This window comes from Triturus cristatus, chromosome 4_2, assembly GCF_964204655.1.
Source record: "Triturus cristatus chromosome 4_2, aTriCri1.1, whole genome shotgun sequence".
NCBI classification, from domain to species: Eukaryota; Metazoa; Chordata; class Amphibia; order Caudata; family Salamandridae; genus Triturus; species Triturus cristatus.
The window spans coordinates 598187660-598208134 of NC_140586.1; the positions used below are offsets into that span (position 1 = coordinate 598187660).

General features: G+C 48.9%; 1 protein-coding gene across 2 annotated transcripts in view; it reads left to right on the plus strand.

The window, feature by feature from the left end:
• Nucleotides 1-20475, plus strand: part of ERICH3 (glutamate rich 3) — a 554163-nt gene that overhangs the window by 41955 nt on the left and 491733 nt on the right. For both annotated transcript variants that reach the window (XM_085602275.1, XM_085602276.1), the window contains exons 2-3: nt 6036-6129; nt 6341-6466. In XM_085602275.1, coding sequence (XP_085458401.1) covers nt 6036-6129; nt 6341-6466 — 220 coding nt within the window. The remainder of the gene's footprint in view (nt 1-6035; nt 6130-6340; nt 6467-20475) is intronic.

Sequence of the window (20475 nt, forward strand, 5' to 3'; positions counted from 1 at the left end):
AAGGGGAGTCACTCCTTGACTCCAAGGGAGATTCTTCCGTCTTCCAAAGGTAGTGGACCGACGAAGGACCAGGATTCTTCTTGTAAAGCGTCGTCCAGGCTGATCTACTTTGCAATGGCAAGGTTTCCTATCTTATACTGAAGATAGGGGAGGGACTAGCTCTATGACCACTCCTCTGGGAGGGTCAGGGTAGGGGGTGGTTACACCTACTTCCTTTTATCCAGTTTCGCGCCACAGCAGGGGCAGGTAGCCCCTGAACCGGTTTGAGCTGGCATATGCACAGAGGAGTCTACTGCTCAACTCAAGGCAGGACTTCAAAGCACTCTAGGAGTGCACCCACCCAGCCTCAATACACTAAATCCTGTCTGGAAGGTGGTGACACCTCCCTGTGACAGGATGCCTATTGTTGGGCCTCCTCCACTGCGAGTTTCAGTCAGCAGCAGGAGGGCAGCCCAGTGTCTGTGCTGGTGGCATCCATTTTGTGATGCCAGGGCTCTTTCAGATTTCTACTGTGTTACCACAGTAGGCACATGTCGTCCCCTCTAGAAGGGTGGGATCATGCTCCCACATCATGGACTGATTTGGGTGTATGATTCCAAGTTGTTTGACACCAAACACGGCATGTTTTGATGCAGTCATTCCAAAGTTAGCATTTATAATGCACTTAAGAGTATATAGTTTAACCGCATCCACAAACAGCCACAGAGAATAGACTCTGCCAGCTGCAGAGGGGCCCTGCTCAGGCAGAGGCACCCCCTCACATTGTAAACCAAGCACCCTGCCCTCAGGATTGATAGGGCCTGCCTTAGGGGTGACTGATAGGTTTATATGTGTGTTTATGGTGAGATATAGGAACCTATACCTCAGTGATTAGTGCTAACACTACCCACCCAGGCTGCAGTAGCAGGCCTGTGGTGTCAGATTTAGTCTGCTTCCCAGGGGTGGCATAATACATGCTTCAGCCCCTGGTAGGCCTGTGAAGTGCCTATGCCCTAGGTACCTAAGGTACCATATACTAGGGGCTCATAAGGTGCCTAAGGTATCATATACTAGGGGCTCATTAGGTACCACAGTATCCAATCACTAGTGCATCTAATATGCACACCAAGTCGTTTAGAGAGAACAGAGAGACTGGGACCCTGATTAGCAGGGACCCAGCCAGACTATAGCCGAAACCAGTGTATACATCAGAAAAAAAGTGGGGGCAACATAAGTGCAGATCCTACTCTCCTACAGAAGTCATTTAATGCAGGAACTTGTTCATAATGATTTCCGGTGGGAGCGAGTTCCAGATCTTCGGTGCCGAGCCAGAGAAGGATTGGAGCTTCGTTCTATTTTTGCAAAAGGTCTGAGGTGTCAGTAGTAGAGAATATCTTAGGGCTGGAGAAATGTGATCATTTCTTTTTGTATCAGTGATCAGTCTGGCAGCTGCATTCAAGGTATGTTTGTGCAGGCCACAGAGCCTCGCGCTACCATAGTCTAGCCTCGAAAGGACAAGCCCGTGAACCACCTGCTTGAAATCCTTTAGAGGGAGGAATTGTTTTAGGTTTCTAAGAATCCTCATTTGGTGGTTTGCCCTCTTACACATCTTACTAATATTTTTCTTCATGTTCAAATGCAAGTCTAGGGTGATTCCAAGAGATTTAGCTAAGTCGATGATAAAGAGGGGAGCAGGTGAAGGTAGTGAGGGGCTTAATCCAGAGGTCGATCTTGGGGGTGTGCTTAGGAGGGGATATGAGAAGGAGTTCTGTTTTGGCTGTGTTTTTGGAGGAGATGGTTCTCAGTTAGCCAGTTTTGGGTAATCGGCAAGGAGGAATTGAGTAAAATGAGGTCTTCAGAAGAATTGATTTTCAGGTAAAGTTGCGTGTCATCCGCGTACATATGAAAAAGAATGTTCATGGATTTTAGAGCGTTCGCTAGCGGTTCTGGGAAAATATTAAAGAGTATGGGAGAAAGTGCAGACTCTTGCGGGACCCCCATGGAGGCTGTAGATGGTTGGGATAGGGTAAAGTTTACCTTCCTTAACTCTTTGGGATCTATTGTGAAGGAAGGAAGCGAACCATTGTAATACCAGACCGGAAAGGCCCATCCTGTGTTCCAGAATGGCTAATAGGTTATCGTGATTAACCGTGTCGAATGCAGAGGGAAGATCAAGGAGGATTAGCATGGCAGGATTCATTATGGTGTAACATTTTTAGGATGTCATCCATGATGTGAAGGAGCGCCGATTCGGTACTGTGACACCTCCTAAAACCAGATTGATGTTGGTCCAAGAGATTTGAAAGTCTCATTGTGTGCCAGAGTTGCGATTGAACACATTTTTCTATGAGCTTAGCCAGGGTAGGGATGTTGGAGATGGGACGAAAGTTGTTGAGGTCAGTTCTGTCCGCATCAGGTTTTTTAAGAATGGGTGAAACCTGAGTTGCTTTTAGACATTCTGGGATCTTGCCTTGAGATAAGGAGGCATTGACAATCTTTGTCCAAAGGGGGATAAGGGCAACCTTGATTTCTTTGAAGACAGACGGTGGCAATGGGTCGCTTAAGTGATTAGAGGGGTTAATGCTAAGAAGAGTTTTTTGGATGTTGTTTTCACTGAGGGTAGAAAGGAGCCCCAAGTGGTCTTGCTCTTGGTGCTAATACTAAGAGGCTTTAGACTCTCAGATAGGACAGGATGTGCCGCACTCTCAGATGATGTAAGTAGATAAAATACATTTCTTATTTAGATTGCTCATCTGCAGATGTGCACTTCACAAGAATGTAACTTCTACAGGTTTGCATGTCTATTACAGAATTTCGAAAGTTTGTCTTGTTACAAATGATTTTTTCATATATTTAAACAAACAAGCCTTTTCAGCTTGTTGAAAGCTTATTATCCATGAGAAATATAGGTTCTTGGATGGGACGAGAATAAAAAAGAAAAATCTCGACCTTTGTGATTTCTGGTGAGATTTCACTAACCCGACATCAGAATTATTTGTTCTCACTCAACTTGGTGGAACATATTCTACTGTGTCACTGGATTTCTTATCAAATGCTTGGCATTGTCATTAATGTATTGTTAGATTTAGCTAGAGCGAGGCAGTTTGATCTATCTAGCCTGCCTCTGGTCTCCTGAAAAGAAAAACTAAATAAAAACTTGTTAGAAATGGGGGTATCTAGTTGGCAGTAGTATGTGCCCTATCCGAATAGGATCCCTTCCTTCTAGTCACGGTAAGGGAGTTACACGCACAAAATAACCCCTGCTCACCCCCTTGGTAGCTTGCAAGAGCATTCAGGCCTATCTCAGAAGCCTATCTCAGAAAGTGTTTGTCCATAAAGAAAAACCACAGTAACTCTGTGAAAACACTCCAAATGGATACCACACCAGTTTAGAAAAATAACCAATCTTTATCTAAACCAAACAAGAGTAGAATGACAAAAATCCAACATACATAAGCAAAAATACAACTTTTTAAAGGTTTAAGCAAGTTGGTGCATAGAACTCTCTGGATGCGTTGGTTTTAGCACAAAGTACCTTTGATTCATGAAAATGCAAAATGAGAAACAGTCGCTAAGGAGGGAAGCATCAGAAAACACAAGCAATGCATCGATTCTTGAGTTCCAGGGGAATAGAGTCGGCAGTTCTGCTGCACGAATGAGAAGGGTTGCGTCAATTCCTTACTGCGAAGAGAACCAATGCGCAGAAATCCAAAAGGGGCTCCTTACTGTGGGGCAATGCCCTGGAAACTTGATGCCCAGGTGTGATGTGTGGAAAATCCGGACACACTGGGGTTGAAGCTGCGACGGTGAAACAGGCATTGCGTCCATTCTTATAGCCGCGAGCTATTGATGCATTGGCTCCTTCAGCCACACAGCAGGTCCTTTGTCGGAGTCAGAGCGAGGGTCTGGGACGTCAGAGACAAGGTGCTCTGGACTCGGGCTGCGGCTGTCCTTCCAACCATGAACAGGTGCAGCATTGATTTTTCAGATGCACTGTGGCGATGCGTTGTTTTTTCAACCACATGGCAAGGTTGCGGCAGGAAAAACGGCACTGAAGTGCGATACACAGATTTTCAAGCACTTGAAGCAGCAAAACCACCTCCAAGATTCTAGAATTGGAGTTGGCACCACTTGGCAGGTCAGAACTCCCAGCCCAGGAGGTCAGCGAAGCTTCAGATGAGGTCTTTGATGGCCCTGAGACTTCCAGCGGGAGGCAAGCACACACAAGCCCTTGGAGAACCTTGATACGCATGAAAAGAGAATACAGTCCAGTCCTTCCTCTTCCCAATACAGAAGCAGGAAGCCGCAGGTCAGCACAGCACCAAGCAAAGTGACAGTTCTCCTTCTACAGCTTTTCCAGCTCTTCTTCTTGGCAGAATTTCCTCTTGATCCAAAAGTGTTCTAAAAATGTGGGGTTACAGGTCCAATACTTATACCCCATTTCGCCTTTGAAGTAGGCATACTTCAAAGGATTGTCTTTGTAGTGCACCGATACTGCCTTGCCCTGTCCCTGCTCCAGACACAACACAGGGTGTGGGGGTGGAGACAGCATTGTGAGAGGCCAGGCACAGCCTTATTCAGGTGTCAGTGACAACTCTTCCCACCACTCTCACTCAAGAAAGCCCATCAGCCTGGTGATGGCAATCCACGGGCAGGCAGAGGCGCAGGATGGTAAAGCAAAAAATGCCCACTTACTAAAAGTGGCAGTTTCAAACACACAATTTAAAAACCACCTCCACAGAAAGATGTGTCTTCAATCCTGAGTACAGGGAACCCAAACTCCCCATCTCTATTTCTTCCTAATTGAAAGTTACACATGTATGTTGTTACAAGGATGCTCAAATAATAACCTGCTGGTGAGATAGCCCTTGCAATAGTGAAAAACGAAATTAGGAGTATTCCACTATCAGGACATCTACCACACACCAGTACATGTCCCACCTTTCACATACACTGCACCCTGCCCAAGGGGCTACCTTGGGCCTACCTTAGGGGTGCCTTACATATAATCAAAAGGAAGGTCTGGGACTGGCAAGTGGGTGCACTTGCCAGATCGACATGGCAGTTTGAAACTGCACTTGCAGACACTGTAGTGGCAGGCCTGAGACATGTTTACAGGGCTACTCATGTGGGTGGCACACTCAATGCTGCAGGCCCACTAGTAGCAGTTCATTTACAGGACCTTTGCACACACAGTGCACTTTATTAGGGACTCGCCAGCAAATCGAATATGCCATTCATGGAGAACCAATCATAATCACAATTCACACAGGGAGCACTTGCAGTTTGGTACTAATCAGCAATGGTAAACTGCTCACAGTTCAAAAACCAGCAAAAACAAAGTCCATCATACAGTCAAAAATACAGGAGGCAGAAGCAAAAAGATGGGGAAACCATGCCAAGGATGCCAGGTTTAACAAAACTGTATAAATATATACATTTATAGAGGGGCATTAGGCCTTCACCCTTTATTCATTGGCCCATTCATCTCTCATTCACATTTTACTTCTATCCACCACAGCATACAGCATAGAACAATGGATCAGCGCACTTCAGCCATTGGCTATCATGCACTGGGAGTGATGACCTTTCACATGTGCATGTCTACCTACGTGGGAGCATGCTTGAATTGAAGAAGCAATACTTCACTTATTTGTTGTCCTTTCCACTCTATATCCTTGTTTATTTGCTTTAGTAATCCTTGTGAGTTTAAACTATTTTTTCAGTAATTCAAAGCGAATTGAACTTTTTCTTTGTGCACATAACGATATGTTTTTCTGAGATGCACGAAAACTAAAAAGGGTTTTTGTGCCAGTTATAAGTACCTGCTATGAAACCCATGCTTATTGACTTTGTTAATTATTTTTTAACAAACGTAAACATGTTTGTGTTGCTTGACGTTTCTATCAATTCCATGTTGCTGACAAGTAGGTAGTAAATAATTAGTTTTGTATTTACTCTTTAGGACACAGGGATTTAAGTAGACCCTTCAACATGAAAAAAATTGCCCCTTGCGTGAGGGAAGGTTCCTAATATGAACGTTTGCTTTGTTTCAGGCCGCTTGCAGCATACAACAGCCTCACTGACAAGCACTTGACTGGATATTTCAACAATACAAGAATACGAAGACATCTGCAAAGAGTTGGGCTGGTAGGGGTATTTGATGTTTGACTTAAGCTTCATACAAAATCAAGTTTAAGGACTTCATTGTGTCCCTCAATCTTTAATGAACTACTCAGTGTAGGACTCAGACCATAGTGCTCCTTGATACATGTGTAGTATTGACAATACGTCTTGTGACACTTTGTCACTAGCAGTGTAATGCTTCCTTTACTCATGCCTATGCCTATGTTGATCCCAGGTCACGAGAAGCGGAAGGATACTGTCTGAAAAAGAATACAGGATGAATGCGATGAGGAAGGATCACCAGAAGTACATCCGCGAGTGCTTAGCACAGGCAATATTTCACAAAGTGCTGGACATGGAGGTAAAATACAACACCGTGCGATGCTTCTGCCACCGCTGTGCTGCTTGCGCTGACGCATGAATACCATGAAGCACCTAAGCCATGCAAGGTTCATCGTCGCCTTAATGTTGCCAACAGTTTAAAGGTTTTTTTTTAAACCCAGAGGCCAACCTACCACAGAAGTTACAAAATGCTGTAAGAGTTCAGTGTCTCTGCATAATACACTTTTCAAAGCATACGAGTGACATATTCTATACCACTATACACATATTAACAGCTGATGTTGATGTTTAAATAATAGGAAAAATGCCCACTATATCATGTGGCGGTAGAAATATTCTGCACCGACCCAGTCAGCATCACCATGATGAGTGTGGAGTAGGGGCTGTCGAGGGCATGACTACGCCGTGTGTCTGAGGAGGGCCATAGCTGAACATGTGTGCCTAAACGTTACATTAGTAGCTACTGTCTTTGTTGACGTCTATAGAAAGTGGTACATTTCAGTCCATTTCCATAGTAGAATAAGGTGTACAACCCTGAGCAATGTGCTCTAACAGAAAAAAGAGTTGTTGGGCAACCAGTGGGAACCCAAGAGCTCCTAGAGAAAGCAATGCAAGAATAAAAGCCACCCAAAAACCTACAAAATCAACTAAATGAAAAAGAAAATCCATCTGGCAGACAACTATGTTCACATTCATTCGCCTTATTTATGTTTATGCAAATATTTAATGCTGCAAACATATATAAATCTATATATACATCTATTTTATGTCAGTGATAGTCTTACACTAAACAATTCCTACATGCACAATAACCCATCGAAGAGTGCCCATTGTGGGAATGATGAATATATAAAATGAACCAAAAGGTGTTACATTTCTGTTGTCCCATTTATAGTTTCACTATTATTATCCGATTAACTGCAACATCTTAAATGCACCAACATTCCTGTTGACCATTAGCACAAAATAAACATGGTTATTTTCATACCTTCCTGCTTTAAGAAGTGAAATATGAATCCTGTTGACTCAACCAGGTGACTCATTGGAACAATTACCTGCCAACAAATACCTTCACAGCTTATTCATGACTTCCTATTGTGTTAGCTGAGGTTGTAGGACTGTCCAGTGCCTAATAGTAATTAGAAGAATATCTCCCAGCAACTAGCCAACTGCAGCAGTCACTTCACCAGCAAATACTGTTTTGGTTACTTGTATCCTTTTGTGAGCTTTGCAAAGTGAGAAAAGAATTTAAAATTAGGTTACCTTACACCAGTGTCTCACTGATGTTGGAATTGTTCACTGTTGTTGCAAAGTAATATAATTTGTAATGTATGATAGGCAACTTTTAATTCTATGATGTTGCCTGTGACTACTTCTATGAAGTTGCCTGTGAACATGACAAGTAATACTGGTCTTGCTGCTTATTGGGTTATTTATTTGTTTGTGTCAAGCATGTACACACATATTCATTGCATCTTTGAGCTACATCAGTGACTGAGTTTTGCCTGCAATGCCGCATATAGGGAGATTGAGTTTACATTGCTGAGAAGTCATGAAAGGCAAAGGATAGAATGAGATTTTGGGGGGAGGTTGAAATTGTGAAGTCGTTTTTCTGGCTTAAGAGCAATGGTAGCTGGTTTATGAAGTTGAGTGTTAGAAATGGGGGTCTCTAGTTGGCAGAGGTAGGTACCTTTGTCCAAATAGGGACCCTTGCTTCCAGTCAGGGTAAGGGGGATACACACTTTAGATAACCCCTGCTTACCCCCTTGGTAGCTTGGCACAAGCAGACAGACTTATCCCAAAGGCAATGTGTAAAGTATTTGTACAAACACTCACAGGAGCACAGTGAAAACACCACAAAAGGACGCCACACCAGTTTAGAAAAATAAAGTATGTTTATCTAAACTAAACAAGACAAAAACAACAAAAATCCAACATACACAGTTAAGAACATGACTTTCAAAAGGTTTCAAGAACTTGTACCATAGAAAACCATGGATGCGTGACTTTTCACCAAAGTACCCGTAGATGCGTCAAAGTTCCAAAGCCAAACAGCCGCGGAGTCAGAAAACAAAGAGATGCGACACTCCTGAGACCTTGGGGAGGCAATGTGACAGTTCTGTGACACGCAGAGGACGAGTTGCGTCGAATCCGGTCTGTATGGGGAGTGGTGTGTCAATTCTTCGTGACGGTTCCGGTTTGCAGGTGATGCGTCGGGAAAGCGTGCCGCACAGGTACGATGCATGGAAATCCGGGATGCATCAATGAGCGATGCGGCAGCGTCGAGCGGCGCTGCGTCAGTGTCGAGCGGCATTGCGTCGGTCCTCTTCAGCCGTGATCCCTCGGTGCGTCGATTTCTGTAGTTCTTCAAGCTTCTTCTTTCTTCCAGCTCCCAAACAGCAGCAACAACCTCCAGAGGCCCAAACCTGACACAGGCACCTCTAGGCAGGTCAGAACCCACAACAGCAGAGTTCAGGGGAGCTGGGGGTGAAGTCTTTGTGTCCCTGAGACTTCTAAACAGGAGGCCAGCTCACTTCAGGCCCTTGGAGATCTCCTTCAAGCAGGGGACACAGCACACAGCAAAGTCATTCTCCTTTCCTTGGCAGAAACAGCAACTCCAGGCCAACCCCAGACACACAGCAAGGGCAGTACTTCTCCTCAGTCTCTCCAGCTCTTCTCCTTGGCAAAGGTTCCTCTTGAATTCCATGAATGATCTAAAGTCTGGGGTTTTGGGTCTGATACTTATACCCCAAAATTATTTGTTCTCTTTGTGCAAGGGGCTCTGAGCCCAGTTCAAACCCGTTCTGGGGAGCAGTCTGCAAGTGCACAACAACATCCATTGTCAGTGTGAGCCTTGGCTCCAGAAACACCACAGGGGGGCGGAGCCAGCATTGTGGAAGGCAGGCACAGCCCTATTCAGGTATAGGTGATACTCCTCTCACCACTCCAAATGCAGATCAGGCCTATTCAGCCTAGTGCTGACTCATCCAGACTCCTGGAGCCACTGCACTTCCCCAGCCCCTGTCACACCAAAGCCAGACAGCCAATCCACAACCAGGCAGAGGCACACAGAAAGGTTGAACAAGAAAATAACCACTTTCTAAAAGTGGTATTTTCAAACACATAATTTAAAAACCACCTTTACAAAAAGATGTGTTATTAAATCCTGAGTTCAGGGATACTAAACTCCATTTTTCGATCTTATCCCTATGGGAAGATATGCTTGTAAAATGTTACAAAGCATTCCCCATTCTGTCATATGGGGTAAGATAGCCTTTCAATAGTGAAAAACAAAATTGGTGGTTTTTTACTATCAGGACATGTTACAGACACCAATACATGTCCTACCTTTCACATACACTGCACCCTGCCCAGGGTTGTACCTTGGGCCTACCATAGGGGTGTCCTATGTATAAGAAAAGGGAAGGTTAGGGCCTGGCAAGTGGGTGCACTTGCCAAGTTGACATGGCAGTTAGCAAACTGCGCACAGGCCCCGCAGTGGCAGGCCTGAGTCCTCTTTTCTGGGCTACTCATGTGGGTGGCACAATCAGCACCGCAAACCCACTAGTAGCATTTGATTTACCAGCCCTGGCACACTCAGTGCCCTTTACTAGGGACCTACTGGTAAAACAAATATGCCAATCAGGGAGAACTAATCACAATCTCTATTTACACACAGAGCACTTGCTCTTTGACACTGATCAGCAGTGGCAAAGTGCCCAAAGCATCTAAGCCAGCAAAAATTAAATCCAGCACAGCATCAAAAACACAGGAGTTAGAGGCAAAAAGTCAGGGAAAACCAAGCCAAGGATGCCAGATCTAACACGTGTCCACTCGAGCTGAACAGTGGGGAGAACTACCCACCCTCTTGGGAGTTCTCATCACTAAGGCGGAAGAATCTGGACAGACCATCAGCATTGGCGTGTTCTGTACCAGGGCGGTGTTCCACCGTTAAGTACATTCCCTGTAGGGAGATGGACCACCTCAACAGTTTTGGATTCTCACCCCTCATCTGCATCAGCCATCTGAGGGGTCTGTGGTCTGTCTGAACCCGGAAGTGAGTCCCAAACAAGTAGGGCCTTAGCTTCTTCAGCGCCCAGACTACAGCAAAAGCTTCCCTTTCAATTGCACTTCACCTCTGTTTCCTGGGAAGTAGCCTCCTACTGATGAAAGCTACAGGTTGGTCCAAGCCCTTGCATTTAATTGTGAGAGTACTGCTCCCACACCATGCTCTGAAGCATCTGTCTGCAAAACAAATTCTTTGGAGAGGTCAGGTGCCTTAAGCAAGGGTGCCGTGCACATGGCAGATTTCAGGGCATCGAAAGCGGTCTGGCAGGCATCAGTCCAAATCATCTTCCTGGGCTGCTTCCTTGAAGTCAGCTCTGTCAAGGGGGCAACAATGGTGCTATACCCCTTGACAAACCGTCTGTAGTACCCGGTGAGACCTAAAAAGGCTCTCATCTCTGTCTGGGTCTTGGGGGGCTCCCAAGCCAGAATGGTGTCAATCTTTGCTTGTAGGGGCGCCACCTGGCCGCTCCCTACCTGGTGTCCCAAGTACACCACAGATCCCTGCCCAATCTGGCACTTACTAGCCTTGATAGTGAGGCCTGCCCTGTGCAGAGCCTTCAACACTTTACAGAGTTGTTGCAAATGTTCCTCCCAACTGGAACTGAACACAGCAATGTCATCCAGGTAGGCGGCGCTGAATTCCTCCAGCCCGGACAGTACCTGGTTGACCAGTCTCTGGAAGGTGACAGGGGCGTTCTTCAACCCAAATGACATAACCCAGAACTGGTAGTCCCCCTCTGGTGTTGAAAACGCTGACCCCTCTTTGACCCCATCGGTTAAGGCAATCTTCCAGTACCCAGACTTTAAATCAAAGGTACCGGGCAGCTCTTAACCAATCAACGAGCTCATCAGCTCTGGGGATGGGGTGCGCGTCAGTCTTGGTGACCACATTGAACCCAAGGTAGTCCACACAGAACCGAAGTGCAGCAGCTTTTGGTACTAAGGCCACTGGGCTAGCCCAGGGGCTGCTTGAGGGCTCTATCACCCCTAACACCAGCATCTTGGAAACTTCTTATTTGATACTGGCCCTGACTTTGTCAGCTACACTGTAAAATGTCTGCTTCACAGATATACTGTCCCCAGTGTCCACATCATGGATGCACCAATTGGTGACTCCTGGTGTCAGGGAACACAGGGCGGCAAACTGTCCCAGCACCTGGTGACAGTCCCTCTGGTGCTCTGGGGTCATGGTAGGAGAGAGGCTTACTCCTTCCACTGACCCATCATACTCCTTTGCTGATAGGTCAGGAAGAGGTTCTTTCTCCTCCTCCATTCTATCATCTGTTGCAAGGAGCATAGTTACTTCAGACCTCTCAAAGTGTGGTTTGAGGCGGTTCACGTGCAGGACCCTCAAAGGGTTCCTAGGAGACTGCAAGTCAGCTAAGTAGGTCACCTCACTCTTGCGCTCCACCACCTCATATGGACCAGTCCACTTATCTTGGAGCGCCCAAGGCACCATGGGTGCCATCACCCACACTTTTGGCTAGGTTGAAATTCTGGTCATACCATCTTTTCAATTCTTCCTGGCTGGCTTCCAGGTTCGCCTGTGTGAGTTTCCTGAATCGTCGAGTCTGGTTTCTGATTGGTAGCCCATAGCTGAACACATCTTGTGGGGTCTTACCAGGAGTTCTTTCCCAGCCCTCCTTCACCAGACTCAGAGGTCCTCTCACCGGGATCCCATACAGCAGTTCAAAGGGACTGGACCCTAAGGGCTTCTGTGGTACCTCCCTGTATGCAAACAACAGGCATGATAAAAAGACGTCCTACTTCCATCTCATGGGTTCTGTAAGACCCTTTATCATGCCGTTCAGTGTTCGGTTCAATCTCTCAACCAACCCATTACCTTGAGGATGGTAAGGAGTGGTTAACTTGCATGCCACACTGCACTCCTCCCACAAAGATGTCATGTACTTAGAAATGAAGTTTGCTTTGCTGATGATCCTCTGATCCCCACCCAGGTAGGATTCGAGACCGCTCCACTACACTTTGTGCCTGTAATCATTACTTGTATTTAGTCCAACTTACTGTGCCCATTTTTGTTGCATTTGTCTCTGTACTCTCTACTTGTGCCCATCCGTGTTTGTTGTGCTGTTTTGGTTTCCGGCCGCCGCCTCTGACCCCGTGACCCCGCACCCGCCTCCCAGCTGCACCTCCCTCCCCTACTTAAGGCAAGCCCGCCTGCGCCCGTTCGCGACCGCGGCCAGGGCCAGGAACCCTGGATCTATGAACCCCCACCGCTGCAACTCTGCCGCTCTCCAAGCACTCAACGCCGGAAGAAACAACGACTGCCAAAGATCTACACCTAACACCACCCATTGCCAGTTCTCCTGCCGACAATCCTTCACCATCGATGGCGCTCCCACGATCACCGAACCTTTGCCGAACACCCGCACTACCGAAGCATTGACATGCATCCTCCTCAACGTGCGCTCGCTACACAGACACGCCGTAGAGATCTGGGACCTGCTTGACACTCTCTCGCCCGACATCGCCTTCTTCACCTGGACCAACGCCACCTCCGCCCCAACATCGCCACCCCCCTCCCCGACGGACGCAAGATCCAGAGAAAGGGCCGCCCCCACCGCCAGGAGGAGGACTCGCCATCGTACACAAGAGCTAACTCCGACTCTCCACCTCCAGCACTAGTAACCCCCTCTCCAACACAGAACACCTCCACTTCCAGATCCAGACCAGCCCCAGGACCACACTGCGCTGCACCCTCACCGACAGACCCCCCGGACCTCGGGCCCTCTCCGTAACCACCATTGCCGACCTCGTCGCACCCCACGCCATCACCTCAACAGACTGCATCCTCATCGGAGACCTGAATTTCCACCTCAGCGACCCCCACTCCACCGCCCTCCTTGACAACCTCGACAACGTCAGACTGAAGCAGCTCGTCACCACCCCCACCCACAGAGCTCACTACGCCACTGGAGTCAAGCTATCCTGGCTGATGACGGCTGATAGCCAGAAACCGGTCCTAGGATGCTTGATTCCGGTCCAGGGAAGACATGGCTTGGCAGTTCGGGCTGGACTGTTCCCATGAGGCACAGGGTCAAGACTGATTTGCATATGGCCATGTCTGAACTGGGGTGGCGTAGTGGGCAAAAGAACGATGGATTTAACCCAGATTTCTTGACTGGGGGAGAATGTCTGCATTGTCAGTATTCCGTCCATCATTTGTTTGTTGTAACGCCCCCCACCCACAGAGCTGGACACACCCTCAACCCTATCTTCACAGGAGGGACAAACATCCATTTCAACCACACCACGCAGCCCCTCTGAACAGACCACCACTGCGTACACTTCACCTTCAACACCACCACCGCACCCAAACCCGCCCTGCACCCGCCTCGAAGGAACTGGAGCAAGATCACAGAGGAACACCTCAACACCACCCTCCTCCAAGACCCCCCCTCCGCCACAACCGACGCCAACTCCACAGCAAAGAACTTCACCGCTGGATCTCCATCTGCGCCGACAAGCTTGCACCCCTCCGCCACCCCGCTAAACAAGACCCCCTAAATACCACCTGGTTCTCCAACGACCTCCAAGAAGCCAGGTGCACCTGCAGACGCCTTGAGAAAATCTGGCGTAGGAAAGCCACTGAAGACCAGAACAGCTACAGGAACGCCCTGAAGAAATACCACCAGTGCATAAGAGCCACTAAGCGGACCTTCATCAAGAACAAAATCCACACCAACGCAACGTACACAAAAGAACTCTTCAATGTCATATAGCAGTTCACCAAACCACCCAGCGAAGCCACGGACGTCACACCATCCCAGGACTTCTGCAACCAGGTCAGCTCCTACTTCCACTTGAAAATCAAGGCCCTCTACGACAACTTCAGCGAACAGACTCCAGACACCAACCCCCGCCCCACCACCGACAACCAGCCAACCATAACAACCTGGAATCCTGTTACCACAGAAGACACCACCACGACCATGAAGAACACCCACTTAGGAGCCCCCACTGACTCCTGCCCCCCCACATCAACCACAGAGCCGCCACCGCCATAGCACCCGAACGAGGCCGGACCATCAACGCCTCCTTCAAATTCGGCATCTTCCCCGATGACTGGAAGTGGGCAGAGGTCTAACCCCTCCTCAAGAAGTCCTTGGCAGACCCAACGGACCTGAAAAACTACCGGTCCATCTCCCTCCTCCCCTTCATGGCCAAAGTCACTGAGAGATTCATAAACACCCAGCTGACCGCTTTCATCGACGAGAACGCCATCCTAGAACCCTCCCAGGCGCAGCCACTGCCAGCTTGCCGGACCTTGCGCAAATCATCACAGAACGCAGGAATGCACTACAAGCGGCGGCCACATTGAGTCCCACGGAGAGGGGGTCGGACATAGAGAGAGGCCCACACCTGTTCAGCTCGGAAGACGAGGGCAGTGCTACGCCCATGTCACGAGAGAGCTCAGTGACACCCCCGGTGGTGACCCCCCAGACAGCAGACACACTGATATAAGGGAACGACAATTATCCAGGACACGCGGGGGAAATTATACGACCTCAGCCCGAGGTGGACACGGACAGAATGGCGTCTGGGTTCGTAGACGCAGGGTCGGAACCATCCGGATGAGCCGCAACCATAGTAGCAGGGAACAATATTCCAACCGGACATGGATAACTAAATACAGACATGGTGCGGGCAGGCACATCCTCGATATTAGCAATAAACGGGTGGCCACAATGGCGGGAGCCGGGAAGAAACGACGCCGCTACCCCCTCAGTTACGATCTAAAGTTTAAACATGAATACCAGTTTGGGCATATCGCCTCGTGCGATAGGCTCTTTGAATCGGGACTGTTCCCCACTGTTGCAGTTTACCCCCCCCTCCCCTTTCGTTTATCCCCCAAGTATCCTCAAGTGGGCAAGAAAGCGGAAATGGACAATACAGATCTCTGGTAGATGGTGAGTGGCGGGTGGCAAGATGGGCACAACGGGCACAAGAGATGTTGTACATCACGAACACACAAACCCAACCTCACACTACATGTCCTGCAGAGTCCCTAATACAGACATAAAATTCATCACGTTGAATGTTAGGGGAATGCACACGGCCCGCAAGCGGTACTCTATCTACGCATAGATTAAGAGAAAGCAGGCCCAAGTAGCCGTCCTACAAGAAAAACACTTGACAGCGGGGGAGGTAGACCGGCTGCATAAAAAGTGTCGGGGCATTATCTGCCCCACGACGTATTCCGCATTCGCCAGAGGTGCACTCGTATGGATTAGACCAGGGGTACCTTTCAAAGAGCAAACAAGACTCATAGACAAAGAAGGACGATATGCACTGCTGAAGGGACTGTTAGAGGGTCAACAGCTGCTCATAGGAAGTATATACGCCTCCAACGTAGAGCAAGAACAATATTGGGACAGACTCACGAGCGCACTGGCACACCATACGTCGACCCCATGGCTCCTAGGGGGGGACTACAATTGCACACTAGACCCACACCTAGACAGATCACATCCCCCACAGGTACACTCACCGGCATACAAACAAGCTGCACGCTTCCGTAGATGGGTAGATAGGTGGGCACTGACGGATGCCTGGAGGGCATGGAACCCAACCACAAAGCTTTACTCCTTTCACTCCATCCCACACAATCTGAGAGTCAGGCTCGACAGGTTCCTGTGCTCTGCGATACTTCTGCCCAAAGTACAAGACACAGACTATCTGGGCAGGATAGTATCGGATCAGGACGCACACACAGTGGTCCTCAGATGGCGACAGCCTCATCCCCCAATTCCAACATGGAAGCTACTCCAAGAATGCCTCACTGACCCGGCATTCTGTCAAACCCATGGGGAATATATTCAGGAACACTTTCTATGGAACAATGGCACGGCATCCTCCAGATCAATAGAGTGGGACGCGTTTAAAGTTAGTGCCAGGGGACATTGCATCCAACAGGTAGTGGGGGTGAGGAGAGTGCTGGAAAGTGCCCTACAAAACGCAGAGACTAAATTGGAGGAATTATCGAAAAGCATAGACCAGGGGCAAGCCACACTAGCACAACTGTCCATAGCAAAATCCTCCCACGCAGAAAAGATGCGGGACCTGCGCAAATACAACTTTCGCGCTTATGCGGCTAAAACCCACCGGGAGGGCAATAGAACGGGGTCACTTCTGGCCTGGTTAGTCAAACAGGACACAACGCCACACCTCATCACAGAACTTATAGACACAGACGGACAGCCCAAACACTCCCAAATTGACATATTGCACATATTTCACAAATACTACGCGGAAATATACCGGGCCCCACAGACTGAGATGCCGAGAGAGCTTGCCCGATTCCTAGGCCCATTGCCCATGCCCAGGATCTCCCCCGCAGACAGGAAGGAATTGGATAAGAAGGTCACATCCGTAAGCGTAACACAAGCGATCAGGTCTTTAGCACGCAAGAAGGCACCGGGTATGGACGGCTTTCCAGTTGAGTATTATAGCACATTCGTGGCCCAGCTGGCGCCCCGACTGGCCTCCATTTACGAGGAGGCATTAGCCAGAAAGATACTTCCGGAATCACTGAGGACATCGATCCTAGTGACCTTCCTGAAGCCACACAGAGATCCCACACTCCCTGCATCCTACAGGCCGATAACGCTTTTAAACACAGACTGCAAGATTCTGGGGAAAATCTTAGCAGATCGATACAGTCAAATTCTTCCGGTATTAGTGCACCCTGACCAGTGTGGGTTTGTTCCTCGACGCAATACCTCACATAATTTACGTAGATTTCATATCCAAGACCAAGCAAAAGACCGATTCCCACGAGCAACATGCCTGATTCTAGATCTGGAGAAAGCGTTGGACACCCTATTGTTGCCCTATCTGTTCGCGGTCCTCCAGAGCATAGACGTTGGCCCCACGCTCATGGCATATACCCAGCTCCTATATCGAGGCCTCACCTCCAGGATGCGTTTAGGCAAACTCATATCAGCCCCATTCCCGGTGGCACGGGGGACCAGGCAGGGGTGCCCCCTTTCCCCTCTCCTTTTCGCTGTAGCGATGGAACCCCTGGCCATAATATTGCAACGGGAGGGGGAGGCATGGGGGATTCCCATAGCGGATACAACCCACTGCGTATCTCTATACGCAGACGACCTCCTGATCTATGTTTGTGACATCTCGGACGATCTCACCCCAATATGGACAATGTTACAAGAGTTCGGGAGGCCTTGGGACTTAAAGTAAACTGGGGGAAATCAACGATCTTCCCTCTAGGCGCCCAAATGGCGCCCTTGGAAATCAGAATGGGCACCCAGACACTGACATGGAACGCGACGGCCCCCAGATATTTGGGAGTGCAGCTATACCACTCCCCCAAAGACCTTTTCGAGGGCAACCATCGCAAAGCGTTAGCGAGCTTACGACCGGCGGTAGGCTTCTGGAAGACGCTGCCATTGGCACCCATTGGGCGTGTAGCCATAGCAAAAATGATCATGGTTCCGAGAATGCTATATTACTTCGCAAATCTCCTGATAATCCCACCGCGCCCCTTTTTTCGGGAGCTAGACACGTTGCTAACAGCTCTGATTTGGGGCGGCGGGCGCCATAGAGTAGCGCTTCGCACGTTATATCTGCCCACGACGGGCGGAGGTCTGGGAGCTCCATCCTCCGAATCATATTTCCTCACGGCACAGCTCCAATGGCTGTCCCACTGGACGGCAGAGAGGCATGTGGGAGAAACAATAACCGAGGGTGGCAGGATACCTCTCCCCGCTATCAGACGAATGCTATTGCCAGGTACTAAACCGACACGCACGCACCCGCTACAGGTCTCCGTAGCCCGCAGATGTATGATGCGGGTGCACCGTATGTCGAGGGGATGAACATTATACTCTCCGTTGCTCCCCCTGGTGGGGTTCCCTCGGAAGAGCGAATACTACTCCGCGGGAGTCCTCCGGGTATGGACCGATCACGACGTAACAGAGATGGAGGCGCTGTTTCACGAAGGACAACTGAAGACTTATGCCCAGATTTTCGAGTGGTATAACCTCCCGCGCGGACAGTTTCTGCGACACAGACAAATCTTAGACAGTGGTAGCCAACACTGGAACCTTCGGGACAAGGAACCCCCGACACATCCAGTATTACACACGATACTGCACATGGGGACAGGTAGACACCTAATCACGTGGCATTACAAAGCGATTCGTGAATTGACGGATGTCTCCCTGGATGGGCTCCGAACGGCGTGGGAGGATGACGCGGGCCGCGCATTCCATGACACGGAATGGCGCCAAGCTCTGGAGTTTCCCAAAAAGGTATCCAGAAACGCGCGATTCAAAAACATACAGTTCAATATCCTGCACAGAGCGTATCTTACGCCGGATAAGCTTCACCGGTTTTACCCCGATACGCAATTCACGTGCCCCCGCTGTCAGGCACCAGAAGCAGACTTTAAACACATGTTTTGGGCCTGCCCCTCCATACAACGGTACTGGGACAGGGTACACCATACACTCCGAACAACGGTCAATCTCCCGAACATCTCCACGTGGGAGGCGTGCGCTCTAGGGATCTCCCAGAAAAAGAAAACTGCAAAATTACAATGGAAATTTGCATCCCTCGCCATTCTCTTAGCAAAGAGGAATATAGCTATGCATTGGAGGGCCCCTACTGGGCCCTCGGAGGCAGCTTGGGTTGGGGCACTACTCAAGTGGGGGGCAGCAGAGAAAGAGACACTAAGAGAGGAAGAGGTAAAGGGCACACGTAAACATCCAATATCTATGGAATGGGCGCAGCTCCTAATTCACTTTAAGCAGGAACGGGCAGATTGGGAAACACAGCCCCCACCCCACACCCCCTCCCTCTCCCCCTCCGCACAGGACCCAACGATAGCGGTACAATAGGCAAGTAGGAGAACCGACAAGGAGAGATAGATGTGGCCCCCCGAGTTAACCGCCCACCCCTACGACAGCTCAATTCCCCCCAAGATTACCCCAGGACGTATCCGACGGACAGGCAACCAGTCAGCACAACACCCGCCACGACCGATTATCCTTGCCCACCATATATGTACCCCACCCCATGTTCCACTTATTCATTTCCCCCCCTTTTTTCTTCTCCTTCCCACAGTTCACAGTTAAATTTCCATCAGCAGTTCCGAAGCCGATATATTCGCTAAACGGAATATAGGATCACGTACACCATAGGGTAAGCTGTACACAGACAGGAGCGGGGAAAACGTGCTAACCCTATCTATCATGTGACACATCGGTACAGTCGCAACAGAACACACTACAGTCCACTGGGACAAACCAGTAGCAAATTTACGATCTAAGCTATGTCAAGGGATTCCGGGGACTGGACAACTAGTGCAATCGCCCTTTGTAAACAGGAACGATACTTTACAATGATACAAACTGTGGTTCATCTGTGAAATATTTGATGTATATTATGGAATATTGTATGCAAAACCCTAATAAAAAAATTCAAACAAAAAAAAAAAATCCTAGAACCCTCCCAGTCCATATTCCACAGCAACCATAGCATCAAGACTGCCCTCCTCGCCGCCACCGATGACATCTGCATGCTACTCAACCAGAGCCACACAGCGGCCCTCATCCTGCTAGACCTCTCCGCTGCCTTCGACACCGTCTCACATCGCACTCTCACAGCCAGACTCCACGACGCCCGGATACAGAGGATCAGACTCCCACCCTTCCTCTCCGAACCCACAGAGATCAACTGCGGAGTACCCCAAGGATCTTCCCTCAGCCCCACGCTCTTCAACATCTACATAGTCCCCCTCGCCGTTATCGTCAGAAAACATGGGATTAGCATAGTATCATACGCCGACGACACCCAGCTCATCCTCTCCCTCACAAAGAACCCCGAAGACACCGGACTCTCCTTCCAGCAAGGAAAGAAGTACGTTGCAGCCTGGATGAACATCAGCTGTCTGAAGCTCAATTCGGAGAAGACAGA